Source organism: Leishmania infantum, chromosome 36, assembly GCF_000002875.2.
Source record: "Leishmania infantum JPCM5 genome chromosome 36".
Taxonomy (NCBI): Eukaryota; Euglenozoa; class Kinetoplastea; order Trypanosomatida; family Trypanosomatidae; genus Leishmania; species Leishmania infantum.
The window spans coordinates 2,032,925-2,049,170 of record NC_009420.2 but is presented as its reverse complement, the minus strand read 5'-3'; the positions used below and the strand labels follow the sequence as shown (position 1 = coordinate 2,049,170).

General features: G+C 60.1%; 4 protein-coding genes across 4 annotated transcripts; all 4 read left to right on the top strand.

Annotated features, from left to right (window-relative positions):
* Nucleotides 1–349: 349 nt before the first annotated feature.
* On the top strand, nt 350–1,465 carry LINJ_36_5540 (conserved hypothetical protein; the record flags this gene model as incomplete). Its single annotated transcript, XM_001469313.1, has 1 exon — nt 350–1,465. One exon carries the CDS (start codon nt 350–352, stop codon nt 1,463–1,465), a length of 1,116 nt encoding a protein of 371 aa, XP_001469350.1.
* Nucleotides 1,466–3,682: 2,217 nt separating this feature from the next.
* LINJ_36_5530 (conserved hypothetical protein) lies at nt 3,683–7,033 on the top strand (the record flags this gene model as incomplete). Its single annotated transcript, XM_001469312.1, has 1 exon — nt 3,683–7,033. The coding sequence occupies one exon, from the start codon at nt 3,683–3,685 to the stop codon at nt 7,031–7,033; it is 3,351 nt and encodes a 1,116-aa protein (XP_001469349.1).
* A 3,128-nt stretch (nt 7,034–10,161) lies between these two features.
* On the top strand, nt 10,162–10,749 carry LINJ_36_5520 (conserved hypothetical protein; the record flags this gene model as incomplete). The annotated part of the gene is made up of 1 exon (XM_001469882.1): nt 10,162–10,749. The coding sequence occupies one exon, from the start codon at nt 10,162–10,164 to the stop codon at nt 10,747–10,749; it is 588 nt and encodes a 195-aa protein (XP_001469919.1).
* A 1,579-nt stretch (nt 10,750–12,328) lies between these two features.
* On the top strand, nt 12,329–15,487 carry LINJ_36_5510 (conserved hypothetical protein; the record flags this gene model as incomplete). Its single annotated transcript, XM_001469881.1, has 1 exon — nt 12,329–15,487. The coding sequence occupies one exon, from the start codon at nt 12,329–12,331 to the stop codon at nt 15,485–15,487; it is 3,159 nt and encodes a 1,052-aa protein (XP_001469918.1).
* Nucleotides 15,488–16,246: the final 759 nt, after the last annotated feature.

Below are 16,246 nucleotides of genomic sequence, written 5' to 3'. Positions count from 1 at the left end.
CACGCATGCGATGATGATATATGTGTGTACGTCTCTCTCGTAGCACAAGGGGGTGAAGGCGGGGAGGAGGGAGGCTACGATATTTCCGACCTGAATGCTCTTCCACCGCCACATTGCGTCTCCTGCTCTCGCAACCCTCTGAGCACCGCCTTATTTCTCTTTTCGTGAAATGCGAGCGCCTTTCCGCCACACACCGTCTCACTTCTCTACCTCCTCCTCTTATTGCGGGGTCTTGTTGCTGCTCTCTTGTCCTTAGGACCAACTTCCCCTTTCTCCTTGCTTCGAGCTCGGTTGAGTATTGCGTACGCGAGCGCAAGGCCATCCGGGATCTTTCACACGTTGATCAGCCATGTGGACCACGAGCATGGCACTCATGAGCAAGCACTCCATGAAGTATCAAACCAAGCTACGTCACCGATTTCGAAACCCATCCGTGCTTCCGCTAAAGCAGACAAAAGCGCAGCGTGACGAGACCATTCGCTCAGTGCTGCAGGTGCGCAACATCAACCCCGCCAACCAGTCGTCGTACCGTTATGTCGAGCAGCGCCTCTACTCGACCGGGTCTCGACTCGATCGCGAGGGCGTGAAGCTGAATACGACATACGCTCTTCAAGGCCTTGGCGACTTGGAGCCTCTACGCAACAGCAAGAGCTTCGGCTTTTCGGAGCGCGAGGCACTAAAGTACGACTCGCTGCAGCAAGCAGCCAAGTACGAGGCTCCTCCCGTGCCCTTCACGCCGCTGGCAGCGCGCAAGCTCGCCGAGGGAAAGCTGTGGCCTCGCGCGCCTGAGCCGGATGGGATGCTAAGCAAGGAGGTTCGCTATCTGCGCCACCGAGCAAACATGTCCCCGTCCGCGCAGACCTTCGCGGATAAGATTGCCTATCATCTTAGGCGCTCCCTCAAAGCCTGCCCTGCCCACATCGCCGAGCAGATCGACTTTGCGCAGCTGATCATCGAGGAGGTGATCGCGTCACGCCGCTCCAAGTCGGTGTACATCGTGTGGGCCACCGTTGACCCGGCCGCGCGCTTTGCGATGGAGCCGCAACTGCACCGCCTCAATCACTGGGTGCAGCGGCTCATCATGGAGCGCATTCGAACCCGGCCGAACATTCCGCAGATTGCATGGATCTGTAACGGTGGCAGGCTGGAGCGCGAACTGCCGCGTGAGCTGACGGAGGAGATGCACGCGTACGCCAGCGACAACTCGTCGACGCTGGAGATGCGGGTCAGGTATCTGAAGGAGATGGACACGGTGAACCAGCGCATGCGCAACATCCCATGGTTCATGCCGTACCTCTGGAGCAAGGAGGAAAAGGCGGTCAAGACGCGGCGCATGCGCAAGGACTTGGAGGAATATGAGCAGCGACGCCTGGCGGCGAAGAAGAATCAGCGGGAGTCGGAGCGGGACATGAGTGGACGAAGCGTGGCCCCGCAGATTGGCGCGCCTCCCGCCTACGTCCGCTAAAAAGGCTCATGTCCTACGATTTTGTTGCTTCTCCACTGCTGCGCACGCTTTTCACTTTTGCCTTCCCCATCGTTTCCTTTCGCTCCTTTCGTGCGCCGCGTCGCTGTGCTCGCCTCCTCCTTGCTTTTACTGTGCCCAGGCACGACTTAACTCGTCCGCCTTTTTCTCTCCGTCCCTGCTCGTCTCGGCACACTCTTTTCTTGCACGAGTGCCGAGCGCCCTGGCATTTGTGTGTGTTCTCCCTTCTCGGCCTTTGGCGCGATCACCCTCATGACCGAGGCTGCCGAAAGAAAAATTGCGCCTTCGCGTTTAAGGAGAGAGGAGGCGAGGGAGCCACCTCATCGCAGAGAAAGCTCACAAGTAAATGATAAAATGGTTGACGGGAGCAATCGTTGCACCGACATGCGATGTGACACACACACACACACATACAGACACGTGCCATGAGGAGGGAGACGCCGAGGCTGCTGGAGAGAGCGCGTTAGGGAATGGTGAGGGCAAAAGGCTGCCACCAACATGAAGCGCCCTCACGCGGAAGGGAGCTCAACCGTGCCGCCCTTCTTTTACTTATCACCGATGCACATGTAGGGGGGCATGTGCTTTTCTTGTGCTTTTTTTTTGGTTGCTGCTACCGCCTCAACACTGACGTGTGTGTGTGTGTGTGTGTGGCCATCACCTCCTCGCTGCTCAGCTCCTTCGCTTCCTTTTTGCATGTATTTCATATGACATGTTTCTCTTCTATTTTGTCCTCTTCTCTCTCCCTCTGCACCCTACGCGCCGCAGCGTGTTTGCTTTGTTGTGCTCCTTTTCTCCTTCCCTGTCCCCATCCCACCGCTTGCAGCCAGCCTCATCACATCAGTGTGCGAGTGCGCGAGTGCTTGTGCCTGGCAGCTCTCTTGTGCGTCCATACAAGCTTACCGCCGCTGCAACTCCGCTGCTTCATTTGTATCTATTTTTTGGTTTTCTTGGCGTGCTCTTTGCGGCTTCACCCGCCCTGCAGCTGAACCACAGCATCCGCGAGGCAGACACTTCTCTCTCACTGTGGGTGGTGCCTGCTGGTTTATACACGACCTCCCCTCTTATTTCGTACCCCCTTTTTCTTGTCCACTCTCACCACTCTACCTCACGCACACACGCACATACCCTTACTCATCCATATCCCAAAACTCGCTCCGATGTATACTATCCTCCACGCCTTGTTTTTGTTTCTGCACTAGGTAGTTGTGTCACGCGTTTTTTTTTTCGATTGGCGTTTCGGTGGTACCCCCGGTCACCTCGTGTCTCTCGCGCGTCTTTGATCTTTCGATTCCCTTGTGCATCACGAGAAGGGGCCGGCAGAGGCTTCTCGCTCAGCCACTCGCGCCTCCGCCGAGGCACCACCACACACACCTCTGCGTCTAGGACTACCCTTCCCTTCTCTCCGTTGCCTCCTTTGGAGTAATGGGCTCCATTATTCATGAAGCCCCTCGTGTGCGGGAGGCGGTGCTCGAGAACCCAGTGCAGGCTTTCTACATTGTCCCTCGACCACCATACCAGCACTCGCTTGATGCTCATGGTGGACGTCGCTTGATGCACGGAGGCACCTGCAGGAACGGATCACCACGCCAAGCGGACCTTCAGCCGTTGCCGCCTGCAGCTCGAAAAACATCGACTACCACCCACCTAGACTCTAGATCTGCATTTGCTGCTGTACGACCGCTGAACGCTCTTCCTGGTTGTGCGGCTGCTGCGCAGCGGTGCCGATACCGCTCGCCTCGCTCCGCTACGGAGAGGGAGGCGGCCGCAGCGGCCAACCAAACTCTGGCGCGCCTGCAAGCCGCGCCGCCTTCAGCATCACTCCGGCATGATCGGCAAGCGCATCTCTTGTCGCTCGAGGCGTGGCAGCCGCTTATTTTGACAGCAGCCCCCGATCGTGCACCTCGGCAGCCTGTGGCCTCCGTCTCGAGCCCGCAGCACTCTGAGTTTTCGACGTTCGGCCCAACATGGGCTGCGCCGGGTGGTAGCAGCTCTGGAGCAGAGGGGCTCGGCAAGATTTCGCTCCGGTGGCAGCTGCGTCGAGGCGACCGCGGCGCGGCGCCGTTTCCGCCCACCTTCGGGGAGCCGGATGGCCGCGCAGCCGAGAATCAGCAGCATCCGCTCCAGATACTTCACTTTTTAGGCGCCGCCGCCTTCAATGATTCCCCACTGTGCACTTTTCTTCCATGCCTAAGCCTGCGGATGGCGTCTAGCCATGCCAGCACCACCGCTCAGAGCACCGACCGACGGTCAACATCGCGGCCATCACTGCGTTCGTATGGCCGGCAGAGCACACGAGCGCGCCGTAGCCGATCGCGCGCAGAGACGCTGGCTGTGCACCTCGGCGACGTTGAGGCACGCACCTATCGTGTCGAGGTACCGCAGGGCGAAACAAGTCCACTGCAGCCTTTGCTGAAGGCGTACCCGGACTGCGTCTGGGACGGGTCAGAGTTTTTGCTGCTGCCTCTGTTAGACGAGCAGCGGGAGCCGAGCGAGGTCCTGCCATCAGCCATTGCACGAGAGCCGACGGTGCGCGTGCGCGGCGCGGTCGAGGAGAGCGACACGACTGCCACCACGGACAATGCACCGCTCTTGGGCTTCGGAAGAGAGGCGGCCGACGAAATGGCGCTCCCTGGCATGAAGACGTTCTTGTGCTCCGCCAATGCGTCATTCGGTGGTTCAGGCGGCGGCGGCACGGCGCTCGATGCAACGCCTCCTCCGTCGTCGCTGGCAAGTGCGTCCATGGGTGGTGGTGGCTCAGCCGTGAACAGCATGGGCACCGCAGCCCGCAACACGATGGGCATGCAGGCCGGACGGCTCGCGACCACCGCTGTCCCGGTCGTGCCTCGCTGGAAGCGCTTCAGCGTCACAGCCGCCCTGTATCTGGCCCTCGGCGATGCCGGCTGCTGCGATGTGGCCCACTTCCCTTACGCAGCGGTCCAGCTGTGCGGCTGGGACGACCTTGTAGGGCAGCAGCGGATCCGCATCGAGGCGAAGGCGAGCTGCTCCGCAGCGGCGATCAGTGCCCTCGAAAAAGGGACGCATGGTCGCCGCACCCGGCTCGTACCGGTGGCGGTTATGTTCCCCATGTCTCGCAAGGGGGTAATGCGCCGGCCGTTGTCGCTGACGACGCAGCCCTTCACGGATGCCGAAGTGTTTCAGCTCTTCTACCTGCAGCTACTCTTTCGCGCCTACTTCGACGTCCGCTTCCGCGGTATGACCTTCACGCTACCTGGGCAAGCAGCTCGGCACCTTCGCTCCGACCTTGTCGCCGCGCGTTCGAGTGGTGGCCACCACGTCGCCTTTGAGCACCCTACGAGGAACGATGAGTGGCTGCTTTTTCCCGCTCACACCCGCCTTCTGACGCTGCTGAACCTGGAGGAGGCGGTGGTGCCGCTCTACGCGACGCCAGCGGAGCTGCAGGAGACCTCCTCGCTCCCGCTCTTTGGCGCCGGTGAAACGTTGCCGTGCCTAGGCGTCGCGGGCCGCGGTGCGGCGCAGTGGGCGACAACGGTGGAGGTCAGCAGCCCCGAAACAGCCGTCCTGGCGCTGGCAGCACTCTTCGACAACATGAAAGGCCAGTTCGGGTGCACTCGTGGTGAGCTGTGGCGCCGCGCCACCGGGGACGCCCGTGCCGGCGCTTTGCCCTTCGCGCCGCTCCTCTTTCGCTGCGGTGAGGTCACTGCGGGGGCGTCGTTGCAGCTCACTGGGGCATCCCTCTCCCGCTTCTTCGTTCCGCCGAGCAAGCGAGCGGCCGCTGCCACCTCCGTGGCGGCTGCCGCTGGCGCACCTCCTGCGGGTGACGTCTTGGCCGACTCAGCTCCAAGTGGTTCGCTTCTTTCGGGCATCCCGGCGGGTGACTCGGCGCACACGACCACAGCCAGCTCCACACCCTCCACGTCCACTAGACCGTTGCTGACAGAAATCGGGCTCCAAGCGGAGACATTTGCGACCATGGACACGGTGACCGAAGTGTTACCAGGTGCTGGTGGTACGCGCGCCAGCTCTGATTGTGACCAAGACAGAGATGCAGGGCTCCCCAGCTGCTTGGATGCAGATGACCTGGCCGGCACGAAGTCATCGGAGGAGATGCTGTGCGCCTCCAAGAGCGCCCCACCCGTGGTGGTGCACTTGGGCCCTGTTGATGATACTGCCGGCGCCACGTCCGCGCAAAGCCCCGACATCGTACCCGCCTTAGTTTCTACTGTGGATTTGGCTCAGGAGGAGGATGCCAAAAGGGTCGAGGTGCCGCCACTCCGTGTCGTAGCAGACGCCGAAGGTGTGGGATTGGACGAGGCGACGACGCCCTGCAGCGAGTTGCGAAGCGCCTCCTCTGTTGGTCCGTTGAGCCCGTGTACGAAGTGGGAGGGCTTGATCACGCGCTGGCGTCATTACATCCACACCGGCGACTGCGCCATCTTCACTGGTGCTACGACTGACGTAGAGGTGCTACGGTTTCTCGGTCGAGGCGGCAGCGGCCTTGTATACAGCGGCACCTACGGCTCTCAGCGCCTCCCTGTGGCGGTAAAGGTGTTTGTCATACCCGAAGACATGGACCACGAGCAGTACGTGCGAGAGTCTCTCACGGATGTCGCGTTCTACGTCTTGTTGAATCAGCTGGAAGACTTTGGTGTGTGCTACGGCGGCCGCGCCCACGACTTCATTGTGAGCCAGCAGACGCCGAAGGGGCTACCAGCAGAGGCCGCGGCCGAGGCGAGACGCGGGGACGACGGCGCGACAACAAAGTTGTGCTACTTAGTCACAGACTTGATGGACGGTACACTGGGGCGGTTCTTGACGGAGCAGGACGCCGACTTCGACCCCTTGTACGACCAGCTGCTCAACTCCCCCCTGCGCGATGGTGAGCTTTTCCAGTTCCTCTTTATCCAACTCGCCGCCAAGATGCTGTTCGACTGGAAAGTGCTGGATATGATGCTGAACAATCAGCTCCGTGGGGACAACATTGGGTACCGCTACGTGGCGCGACCGCCAGCGCAAACCGCGCGCCTGAGGGAGAGCGCAGAGGAGGCTGTGGCGCTGGGCGGGTCACGCCAGTATCACGCTGGTATTCTGTACGGCTTCCAGTTTGGACCTGATGAGTCGTTACACTACCTGCGCTTTCCCGCCGAGACAGGTGTGGCAGATTATGCCAACTTGGGTCCGCTGCGCTTCATCTGCATCATCGATGTAGGACAAGGCATGCAACCGAATGTGGCAGAGCTCGTGCGCAACCGTTACATCGGTGAAACGGTGCTTGAGTCGTGCATCGAGGACGATGGCTTTGGCCGGTACTGGCCGCTTAACGAGCTGTACTGCCGCTACGTGGACGTCGAAGGAACTCTCGCTAAGGACGTGGCCGCGTGGGGCAGCGCGCGGCGAGTGACTACGAAAGAGGATGCCTTTGAGGCGCTACGTGAGCTCTTCGATTACTTCTACCCGACCTTCGGCATCGAGGCGCCGACAGAGGAGGAGCTGCACACGCACTTGTGTTTCTCGTGGACCTCAACCAACCTAGAGCACCTCAAAGCCGCGTACGTCTACCGGGGCGAGTGAGTACACAGTCGGATCCACCTAAGCGAAAGAAACAACAACAAAAAAAGAGACATCAGGCCCCAGTGACGTTTTATGTTGTCCCCCTTTGCCTGTCTTTGTGTGCGGCTGCTAAAGCAGAGGCAATACCATGCCCTGTAGCCATTATACCTTCAGCGCCGTACTTTGTTACTAGGTTTCTCCCCTCTGCGGAGGCGGGCCTGTCGCAGGGGATCGGTGTGTGCGTGTGCGTGTGTGTCCTGTACTGACGGCGTGCACCTCTTTTTTCCCATGTAAAACTCTGTTTATAACTTATGATTTTCGAATACCATCTAGTCCTTGGTGTGCGTGTGTGTGCGCGTGTCGGTTGCGCATGTGCTTCCACCGTTTTTCTTTTTTGTTCGCTGTTCTTTCTCTGGCTGTTGTTCGCTTACTCCCTTTCCCATCGAACTTCTTTTCGTTTTTCCACTCCTTTCTTTTTATGCGTGATATAGAAAAGAGACTGGGCCTGCTGGCCCTCGACTTCATTCGTGCTTCTGCGCCGCGCCCGCCACCATCTCTCGCGACACGCACGCGAGGGGGCTCCTTTGCGCACATCGCGCGGAAGGCGTACACGCCGAAAAGCATAATGTAGTCACACCGCTTCGGCGGCTTTCATGTGGATACGCAGTCATTGACACTTCTTCGGAAATCCGCACGCGCGCACAGCCCACATGCGCAGCGGTCGCGCGCGCGCGCCAGCATATCACTCCCTGGCAGCTGCTGCGGGTGGGCTCTCCGGATGAGGAGAGACTAGCGGCACGCAGGCAGCACCTCTCTCGTTTTTTTTTGATTTGCTGCCAGGCTCCCCTAATCGCTACTGGCGGATGGTGCGGCACAGACAGACGCCAAATCAGCAGCACCCGCGATGCTGTACGCTAATAATACACCCATAGGCACGGCGGCGAAATGCTGCGGCCTCCGTGCTAGCAGCGACGGCGCCGAGGGCGAGGCAGTGGAGCTGGGGCTGGACATGCTTCGAAGGCAACTGGAGCAACCAAGGCACGGGAAAACAAGTGTGGGCGTTGCCACGGACTCGCTCTCCTTGCTCATGGCGCTCGGCGCGGGCCCTACAAGAGTGACAGATGGCATGCTGCGATGCATTGGGGCACAGGTGCCGGCGCTACTGTAGCCCGTCGCGTGCGTCTCTCACTTGAGTTTGTCTTTGGCCGCTGTGAGTTGGAGCGCAAGGCCGAATCTGGCAGGCTTGTGTGAATTGGCAGTGGCAGAGGCGCCGGCGCCAGCTGCATGGATTACTAACGGGCCTGGTGGTCACTGGCCGCAGACGCCAGGTCCAACATCCCCCGAAACCGCGCACCACGCGATGCGGCCCGCGACGGCAGGCCACCCTCCTCGCCCGGCTGCGCACATCCACCTGTCCGCACTTTGGATTCCTGCAGCGACAAGATGGCGCGCAGACGGTGTGCCGCCCACCAACTCTTCTAGCGCTGTGGTGCCCCCAACCCCGTCAGCGCCTCGATCCCCACCCGCTTTCTGCGGTGAGGGCGGCCGATCCGGCACTGTGCCGGGCATGCGACGCGAGACTCGCGGGTTGCTCGAGGCGCAAGGCGCACCTCGTTCCACGCTACGATGCTGCGCGCACCGGTGTGATGACGCACATGCTAGTTGCGCCGCATGGCCTTTCCGCGCCGTGTGTGTGTGTGTGTGTGTCTGTGGCTGCCCCCCTGTGCGCAGATACATGCTTGTCTGTTGGCCCCTGCTGCCACAGACCCATGGCAGCGTCCCCCCGTCGCGGCGCATGTGGGCCAACCCATTCCGACTCGCCGCCACGACATCGACGGACATGGAGGAGGATGCCCGCCACCCGGACAGCTGCGTCGTGCCCTGAGGCAGGCCACAGGACCTGGATGAAAAGGCGAGAGCGCACGGTGCGCAGGCGCTGCCATGCACAGCTGGCATGGGTGTGCCGCATCCATGCAAGGCGTGCGGTTGTCCGATGCGCAAGAGTGATGGGCGAAAAAGGGCGCGAAGGGCACCATACGAATCGACGCCAGGGCGCATGTGTGCGCAGAGCATGCGGCGTCTCCTGCGTCCGACGCGGTGGGCTGATATGAGGGCACGGGTGCCGGAAGCATGGCATACGGCCGGGTTGCAGAGGCTCTGAAGGGCTCTCACCGGAGGCTGGCCGACTTGTTCCTCGAGCTCACTCGGCACGCGCCTGGCCCACCACCACCACCACCTCTTCTACCCCGCAGGGCGGCTCGTTCTCGGCGACCAGGAGATGTCGCCGCCGTGCGGCCAGAGGGTTGGGGCGCTGTGGTTGCGGAGGCGTGTGTACACTGTTGCGGACGTGTTCGTGGTGAGATGGGCACGTCGGATAACAAAAGACAATGTGTTTTATCCTTTTTAGTGTGTCGCGCTCTGATGACCTTTGTTTGACTTCACTCTCCGTCACACTCTCTGCCCCCCCTTTTTTTTTTCGCTCCTGTGTGCAAAGGCCCTAAAGGAAAAGGAGAGAAGAATGCGGGTAGGCTCGCCGCAGAATAGGAGGAGTCGCCGCTATGTCGGCGGCACTGAATGAGAACGTCTATCGTCACCTGTGGCGCTTCTTAGGGGTCTCGCGTTCGCTACGGTGCGGCTGGAGGTCCCGCTGTCTCTCTGTTTGTGCGTGTCGTGCAGCACATGTACCTTCTCCCCGGGGCCCACTACTTTTTTTCCGGCAGAGGTGACCTTCTGCCCAGGCATCAGCTCCATCGTCTCTTCTCCAGACGTTTTGAACTGCTCAGACGCCCCTCCTTCTCGTTGGCTCTCGTCTCGTGTTCGCCACCGTGGTGCCTCCCCTCTTGTCCCGGTTGCGCGTGCCTCATCATGGCCTTTTTTTTTGCCTGTCTTAGCTGCACAAGTGGTTGCTTCAAAAACAAACACACGCTGTCGACTTTCTTTACTTCCTTCATCGATTCTCACGTTGCGTGGGTCCATCACTACGGGCACCACAAGGTCGCGCGCACTCCAGCGTTGTGTTCGCTCCGCATTCGCCACGTCGACCTCGCCGAGAGGCTCTCTTTGCCCTTCACGCGTGCTTATTGCTGCCTCCCTCTTGCGACTCGCCTCTTCGTCCCCAACAGAAAAAAGGGAAGAACTACTGCAGCGTCATGTACACGGAGAGGGACTCCTACGCACCTACCAAGGTCATGACGGAAGAAGAGCTGCAGCGCAGCGTAGATCGTCTCAGCCGTAGTAATCGGCTCACGGTCGAGCTGAAGCCTCTTGCACCGCGCAGCATCATCACCAAGGAGGCTCTCGACAAGCGTATTCATCACCTGTACGACGAGTCTCTGGAGCGGCGGCAGCGTGAGCGTGAGGAGGTGGCGCGGCAGATGGACGCTGCGATCAAGAAGGACGCCACCATCACCGTGACCAAGATTACCCCTCTCCAGGAGGAGGCTCTTGTGCGCCACCTCTACGACGAGACGCTGGCTACCAAAAAGAGAAACTTCGACGAGCTTTACAAGCAATCGACCTCACACTACGAGCGCAACACTATAAAACTGACGGCCAAGAAGCAGTTGGCCGCGATGGACCGGCTCTACCGCGAGGGGATGGAGCGAGAACGTAATAAGCACATTGCTCTGTACGAGAAGTACGTTGTAGCTCGTCAGCCGCCGCCACCGCGGCGCACAGCAGCTGAGCTAGCGGCATCTGCCGACAAGATGACGAGGGGGGAGGGTTTGACTTCTTGACACGTGTGTGTGCACCCGCACAGCGCACCGACACAGCGAGCCACTTTTACCACTGGCCCAGCATGCATGTTTCATCTCCAGCTCATGCTGCTCCCCCCTTCCCCCAAATCAGCTTCTTCTGACTTATCATGCTGCACGGTGCTGCTCGATTTCTTTGCCTCGGCCTTTGCTGCCTCTTGATGTTTATGCAAGTTTTACTTACGCTGACGGCTTTTTTGTGCAATGTATTCCAGTGAAGGGCCGACTTGGACAGTGAACACATACGTCGGCCAAACGGCGCCTTCCTCTTGCGATCTCCTCTGCTTCCACAGCTCCTCCCCTTCTTTTTCCACAGCCAATCAGTGCACCTCGGATGCCGTCTGCACGATTTTTCCTTCTCGCTCTCTTCAAGGGTTTTCATGTGTGCTTTCCTTTTTTGTTGTTTTGGCTCGGCTTTGTATTTTGCCAAGACGGCCAGCGCTGGTGGAAGGCACCGGTCTCGGGCGCATGTGCTTGGTTGCTCGATTTGGATGGGGCTCGCAATCCTCTTTGCCCAGTTGTTCTGGGCGTTTTTCTTCATGCGTTCACTAGAATTCTCAGCTGCGCCTTCTTCCCGTTGTTGTGTATTAGAATCAGTTCCACCCATGCAAAACCTCCCGTTCGCGCCTCCAACAAGTGCGACCGGCAATGCGGAGGGGCAGGTGATCCAGCACTCTCGGGCCTATCGAGCAGATCCATTTGTACAGCTCCTTTTGTACTGCCGTGCGTAATGAGTCTTGATGTAAGCGACGCGGCCGCACACAACCACCTGATCGAATTCACGGGGTATCTGGGTGCTGCTGTTGACGAAGCCGACTCTCTTCTCTACAGCTTTCCTGTTTTCTCTCTACTCTCGGCTCTCTCACGCTGTTGAAGGAACGGAAGCATTATTCACCGTGGAAACAGAACAACCACAATTCTGCGGAATAATACCGCACCCGCCTACTCGCCGGCGGCAGCTGGTGGTGCGTGGGCATATGCCTATCTTAGGCGAGGTTCCGTGACCCATGACATCATACTTTTCGTTCGCGGTTTGTCTTTTCCGTGACCGTGCTAGCCCCCCTTGACCTCGCCCTCCCTCCTTCTGTTTGCATGTCTCTCTTTTCCTTGCTTTTGCCGCCCTTTTCTCATTGGCGGGCGCCTCTTCGTTTTTCTTTCGATTGTATTGCGTGTGCGCGATTCGCGCATCTCGTGATCGTCTCTTTATGTATTCATTTCGTGTGTTGCCTGCTCCAATGCATGTTGTGCATGTGTAGCGAATAACCTGTTGAACTTCAACGAGAGATGCCTCACTAGGGCCAGCGGCGCCTCGGCACACACACACACACACACAAACAAACACACACAAGACACTCCACACAAGCCCGCTTACCTTCTCTCGCTGCTGATTCATTTGCGCCTCGCTTTTCTCGTGTTGCTTTCTTTGTTATGTTCTCGCGTCTAAACGCAGACAAAAACAACACGCGGTAGAAGACAGCACGTCTGCTTACTGGGCTTCCCCCTCCACCGCCGTTTTCCTCTCTCCTCTTGCTCGTATGCGGTGGCGCTGCTGTGCAACGCAATGGACCCCACCAGCTCTTCCGCAGCGCTGGCGGAGAAACGTGAGTTGCCGGAGCAGGAGGTGCTGGAGTGGCTAATCCGCCGCGGGTTCGCCCGCGCCCACGCCGCGCTGGTGGCGGAAACCTCATCGCAGGCGCTGACGAATAATGACTCCCCTGCCAGGCAGCGCCTTATGCGCGACGGTGCCGAAGAGGTGACGACAAATGGAGCGATTCCGACATCCGCTGAGCTTCAGGCGGCGCTGCGCGACAGTGTCGTGGAGGCCCTGTCCGCATACAGGGACTTAGCGCGCGACGACAACGTGCTCACCCTGCTAGAACGTTGGGACCCTCAGATTTGCTCTCTTTATGTGCAGCGGGCCGCGCAGCGTAGCGAGGAGAACCGCAGCAGCCTAGAGAGGCGGGCTCAGGCGGCCGAGAAATCCAACGCGCAGCTTCGCACCCGCGAGCGCGAGCTGGACGCGCAGTTGAAGCAGACTGTAGGGATCATTGCGGAGCGCCTGCAGACTTTGGCCAGCTCGTTGGATCCGATGCGCAAGGATATTCTTCTTCCGCTGCTTCGTACTGTGGCGGTGCTGGGCTCATCCGGTACTGTGCGCGCTGCGGCGCGGCACATGATGCTAACTCTCTACAAGCGGCCGATGATGGAGCATCGAATGACCATCGTGCAGGAGTGGCTGCGCGTGGCTCAGGAGGCACCATCGCGAACGCTGGAGCAGGAGCTGATTCCAGAGCTGTACACCCTCGTCAACGCACAGGCGTTTGAGCGACGGTTGCTGGCCCTCGACTGCGCCGCTGCTGTGGCGCCGCTGTTGCGACACTCTCCGCAGGTGCGTTACTCGCTGTGCCAGGGATTGCTGCGGCCATTGTGCGAGGATGACACGTCCGCGGTACGCCGCGAGTTGCCACGCTGTCTCTCCTTGCTTTGGGGTGACGCCACGACCACCGGCACCACGGCCACCATGAACTCGTCTGCGTCGGCAGGCGCCATGCTGAGATCAAGCCTTGGGGGCGGACTATCGTCGGAGACAACCACCGTGCATTCATCCACACCGCATACATCTGTGGAGGGCTTGCCTGATGCCTGCACCGCGTCCATGTCACCAACGCAGCAGACGTTTTTCATGGAGCTTCTGGTGCACTTGGCGACTGACAGCAACAGCCGAACGGTGCGCCAGGCGGCGCAGACGCAGTTGTGCGAGGTGCTTTATCCGGTTTTTCTCCGGGACGGCGTGCTGCTAACGCAATTCGTGCCTCTGCTGCTGACTGTGATGGAGATGGAGGCAGCGCAGTGGCTGCTGCGAAAGGGACCAGACAAAGGCAGCAGCAGCGCTGCTGCTTTAGGTACTGCCAACGCGGCCCCCATCGGGGAAAGGCAGAAGGGCCCCACGGACGAATCCAGCGCGTCTGCGGCGGCGGCACTGTCTCTCAGCAACGTCATGACACTCATCCAGCTTCTTCACGCGGCCCTTCGCTGCGTCGCCGCAGAGTTGCTGCACAGTCGTGAGGCCGAGGGCCGCCGTGATCGCTGCGAGGCCAGTGATGGCTCGAAAACCTCGTCTTCACTGTCGTCCGCCTATGTGCGTGTTGTGCTTCCCATCGCGTACAATCTGCTCTCTAACCTCCTATCCAAGGTCCATCTCGCGTCACTGACCACAGATGGGGAAGGTGGTGCGCCGAGCGGCAGCGATGCAAGTACCCGCTTGTGCGGCCCGCTGTGCGCGCTGTGTGCTACACTCGCATCGTTGGTACCGCTACTTGGTTCGCAGGTGTGGCAGGAAGTGGCGCACTATTTGAAAGGGCCGCTCGCTTCTGGCTCTCGGCATGACGTTGAGGCTGCCGCCGTAAGCGAGGACACTTCCGAAATGACAGCAGCGCGGCCGACACCACCACCGCTACAGCCTCTCCCGCCGCAAAGCCCGGTGGGTGCCTCGCTGACTCAGCAGGATCTGGAGAGGGGGCAGCTGCTCTTTGTGTTTTCCTTCTTCCTCTTCCTCTGCGGCGACGCCGTGACGCTGCCGCAAGGTGGAACAGATGCCAGCGCGGCCGACGACGCTAAAGCGCCGGGGCGGCAGAGGCAGACCACCGACATGGACGCTTTCACCCCTTCCACGGCGCCGCCTTCCGAGTCGCTCACCCCCGAGCGCATCCGGGGGGAGAGTCTCCGCTTTGTCGCTTGGAGCATCTCGCTCGAAAGCGAGGACGTCCGCTGCCCCCGCTCTGCGCCTCTCATGGCGTGCATCCGGTGCGTGGCAGCCTTGACTCCCTTGGCGATGGAGAGCCACGAGGTGGCGTCTGGCATTTCAGGACTGGTGAAGTTCCTTGTGGCCTCGCCAGAGGTGCGGCAGCGATTGACGGCTGTGGTGCTGGCCCACGACACCTGCGCTGTGCTTGCAAGCGAGCGCCTCAAAGTAGCGTTGCTGGTTGAGCCTCTGTTGCCCCTTCTCGAGGACCCGCAGCCAGCTGTGCAAGAGGCCGCCTTGTCTGGAGTCCTGTCCGTTTCAGTTGCCCTGACCGAGCCGCGAGCGCAAGAGAAGGCCATTCGACCCGTGCTGCGTGTGGCGGACGCTACCGGATGTACCTCGCGTTTCACTCGCTGTCTGCTACAGCAGTTCTATCAGCTGATGCAGCGCATGCCGGCCGAGCCGCGCGAGGCGCTTCTCTACCCGCAGCTCTCCCTACTCATGGACTGTCTCGCCGAGCAGTGCGTGGAGCGGGTATCCCAGGAGAGCTTTAGTGCCGCGCCGGCGGCAGCGACGCCGTCGTCGTCCCTGGTATCGACGGCAGCGGGTGCACGAATCGCCCCACAGGGGCGTGCCGGCAGTGAGCAGCGCGACCTGGGTGAGCATGACTGGGAGGATACGATGCTCGTGCTTCACGCGCTGCTGAACAGCATCGTGAAGTGCGCTGTAGTGACTCCGACACTCGTCTATCGGCACCTCCTGCCCGGCATCCAGCAACTGTCCAGCGACGGTATCTTGTCTGCATGCAGCCCGTCACTGCGGTCACGCTGGCTGCGCCTGCAGAAGAACTACCAAGTCTTTATGGAAAACAACAACGCCAGCCGGCTCGCTTTGAGCGGTGCCGCCTCGGCTGGCGGAAAACCGAAGGTCGGTACATTGCTGGATCGCTTTAAGGATGAGCTGAGGCGGCGACTGTGAGCCAAAACCAAAGAACGAAGTAGAGCCGCGACCGCGTGTTGCCGACCGCCATGACCTTTTCATTTTGGCGCGGAGTTGCAGCTGGAGCGGAGCTTCGCTGCACTCCGTTCTCTTTTCTGTTCTTGCAAGGCACGCCAAGTGAGCGAGGGAGAGGGGGGGGGGCTGCGTAGTTGCTTGAGAGAAAAGATGAAGCATACGCGCGTTTGAAGGCGACTTGAGGTGGTGGCCTGCTATTCTCCGCCCTTTTCCCAGCTCGATCTTTTGCGGTGGTGGTGTTGGTGGTGGTGGGGAAGGGCATGTGTGCATATCGCGTTGACGCACTTGCGCTTAACGCCACTGGAATGGCAGTCGCGTATGCCCTACCTCGAACTGCCTCATTGCCTAGCGCGGTATACGACTTCCGATGGACCGGTTTGCGGGCTTGTTTTCTTGTTTCCTTCGTCAGTGTTTCTCCTCATCTGTGCTGCGCCCCTACCCCCTTTTCTCTTACCTTCTCTGAGCAGGACAGGCTCGCAGGCGTCCGTCAACACACTATCGTTTCCGTTGGTCTCGGCTGGAAGCGCAGTCGGCGCGGAGGCCAGCAACACCTGCGCGCGCACACGCACTCCTCCTCTTCGTTCATCAGTGCTGATGGACTCGCACGTGCACGCGTAGCGAAACGTGCAGAACGCCTTCATTGATGCATTGGTGAGTGCAGAGCGCCTTCGTTTGGGAAAGGAAGGAGAGAACACCGTTGCAAAACGGCGAAGATACCCCGGA